The following is a 2,934-nucleotide window of genomic DNA, read 5'->3' on the forward strand; positions in this document are numbered from 1 at the left end:
GGAATTCCGAGAGGACACAGATACTGGGAGACTGTATAAAAAGTTTATTATTTAGTATTTGATGCTAAACAGCACAGATACTAGAATCTGACACAGTGTTTTCAAAAGTCCTGCTTCGGAAAAAAAAAAGATTCAAATATCTCAATAATAAACCACACTTTCATTTCAGCACAATCTTTTCAACCTTTGAATTCATGCATTCATGTGTATCTGTGTGTGTGTGTGTGTGTGTGTGTGTGTGTGTGTGTGTGTGTGTGTGTGTGTGTGTGTGTGTGTGTGTGTGTGTGTGTGTGTGTGTGTGTGTGTGTGTTTGTGAGTGATGATCTCAGAACTCAATAGAGACGAGAATGACAGTGACGTTGTCTGCACTGCCCCGCCTCACCGCCTCACTAGCCAATCGCTGACAAGCGGCCTCAAATCGCCCCGCCCCCTCACTCTGCCCCTCCTTCTGCTCCACAGTCTCATTCTAAAAAAATAAAAACATTTTAAAAATACAATACACAAAAACATTTTAGTATCAAGATACTATTACAGTTTTTATAAATATTTTTAAAACATTTTTATTCATATTTTTGGCTTTCATTTTAATTTTAAGTAATATCTTTTGAGTGTTTTTTATTCATTTTTTAAATGTCTATTTAGTCTATCTAGTCTATTTTTGTCATTTTAGTACCTCAAGTTACAGTAAATGAAAATAGTATCCATTAAACTAATAAAACAAGGTTTTTATATTTTATTTTATTTAACGTTTATTTTTTAAAGTTAACTTTAATAATCCTGGCACGCAGAAATATTAACACACACAGAAAGCACGAGTGCATTAAAATGCGCACCTCTAGAATGTTGAGGACGAACTGAATGGCCTCGTCCGCAGAGAACACTTTAAAAAGCCCATCGCACGCCAAGAGAACAAACCTGAAAACACACAACAACACTAAATCCTTCAAACCGTAACTGCTAGGAAACACTGTTTGTGTGTTAAACCCACTTGTCATTTGGACTGAGATGACAGCGCCGCACGTCTGGAGTAGAGATCACTCCACAGCGTTTATACTGACCGTCACCGATGGAGCGAGACACTTCCAGCACTCCCAGCACACGGCGGTCGTTGCTGACAACACACACGGTTTTATATCACGTGTGACGCGTATCAGAGAACCCCTTCTGATGGTGCCGTCTGCACACACACACACACACACCTGACCGAGCCGCCCGCTCTCTGAATCCTCATGCGCTCCTCATATATGGTGGGGTTGTGCTCCTTACTGAGAGCCAGAGTCACACACTTCCTCTTCCCAGAATCCTCAGCCTGCTCCACACGACACAGCACTGCCTAGTGCACACACAGAACAGTAAGATGTTTTGCATTCTGGTTTTCACTGAAAATCAGAAGAAGTATGATTAAATCTGATGTTTAAAGGAATAGTTGAACATTAACTAAAAATGTTCTCACTCTCAGGTCATCCGAGATCAGGATGAGTTTGTTTCTTCATCAGATTTGGAGAAATGTAGCACTGCATCAGTGTGTTAGGAATTGGTTGCTCTGCAGTGAATGGGTGCCGTCAGAATGAAAGTCCAAAGAGCTGATAAAAACATCACAGATTTGTTTAATTTTTTGTTTTCTAGATGTTTTATGTTGTGGTGTGGTGCTGTGGATTATTGTGTTTTTATGATGTTTTTATCAGCTGTTTGGACTCTCATTCTGACGGCACCCATTCACTGCAGAGCATCCATTGCTGAGACACTGATGCAGTGCTACATTTCTCCAAACCTGATGAAGAAACAAACTCATCCTGATCTCAAATGACCTGAGGGTGAGTAAAGTACAGCATATTTTCATTTTGGGTGAACTATTCCTTTAATACACATAACATTTGAATAGAAATAAGTTAAATATTAATGTTCAGACTTACTCTACTGTCTCCTAGGTTTGCCACATACAGAACATCATCAACCACCAGCATACATGTGGCCGTGGAGCCGTCCTTCCATGCGGGCTTCCTGCAAACACACAACACACACACACACACACACACACAGCCGTGTTCTCTACTTGCTCTCAGGTGCTTCGTTTCACTATCCAGCAGTAACCGAGTGAGCAGAACTCACTGGCTGGAGGCTTTCTTCAGGAAATCCTCATCGGTCTGACGGAAGGTGTCCAGCAGACTCCTCACCAGCTTCTCCAAATTCTCCACGTCACACTGCAAATCATGAGGCATTATGGGAACAACTCATTAAAGTAGCTTTGAGTGTGATGATGAGGATCGGGAAACCCGGATTGGATTTACCTTTAGGAAACTTGCTGACCATGCGTGTGATGGAGATTTCTCAGCAGCAAACTGTCCGTGATGCTCGAGCTCCACCGTGACCGTCAAACACAGCGAAAGAACGCAAGACGAGAACTGCACACACAGATAGAGAGATGGATGGAAGATAGATGGAAGATGGATGGATGATGGATGATAGATTGAAGATAGATGGAAGATGGATGGATGATGGATGGATGATAGATGGAAGATGGATGGATGATGGATGGATGATAGATGGAAGATGGATGGATGATGGATGGAAGATGGATGGATGATGGATGGAAGATAGATGGATGGATGGATGGATGGATGGAAGACAGATGGAAGATGGATGGATGATAGATGATGGATGATAGATGGATGATAGATGGAAGATGGATGGATGGATTGAAGATAGATGGAAGATGGATGGATGATGGATGATAGATGGAAGATAGATGGATGGATGGATGATAGATTGAAGATAGATGGAAGATGGATGGATGATGGATGATAGATGGAAGATAGATGGATGATAGGTGGATGATAGATGGATAGATGGATGGATGATGGATGATAGATGGAAGATGGATGGATGATGGATGATAGATGGAAGATGGATGGATTGATAGATGGATGATAGGTG

At 41.6% G+C, this 2,934-nt stretch overlaps 1 protein-coding gene across 1 annotated transcript in view; it reads right to left on the reverse strand.

The window, feature by feature from the left end:
- Positions 1-213: 213 nt before the first annotated feature.
- LOC109077001 (integrin-linked kinase-associated serine/threonine phosphatase) overlaps positions 214-2,934 on the reverse strand; it is a 16,673-nt gene continuing 13,952 nt past the window's right edge. The window contains 7 exon segments of the mRNA XM_042771727.1: positions 214-466; positions 834-915; positions 989-1,107; positions 1,199-1,333; positions 1,914-2,001; positions 2,110-2,200; positions 2,289-2,402. Coding sequence (XP_042627661.1) covers positions 326-466; positions 834-915; positions 989-1,107; positions 1,199-1,333; positions 1,914-2,001; positions 2,110-2,200; positions 2,289-2,402 — 770 coding nt within the window. The 3' untranslated portion in view covers positions 214-325.

Source organism: Cyprinus carpio, chromosome A15, assembly GCF_018340385.1.
Source record: "Cyprinus carpio isolate SPL01 chromosome A15, ASM1834038v1, whole genome shotgun sequence".
Classification (NCBI taxonomy): domain Eukaryota; kingdom Metazoa; phylum Chordata; class Actinopteri; order Cypriniformes; family Cyprinidae; genus Cyprinus; species Cyprinus carpio.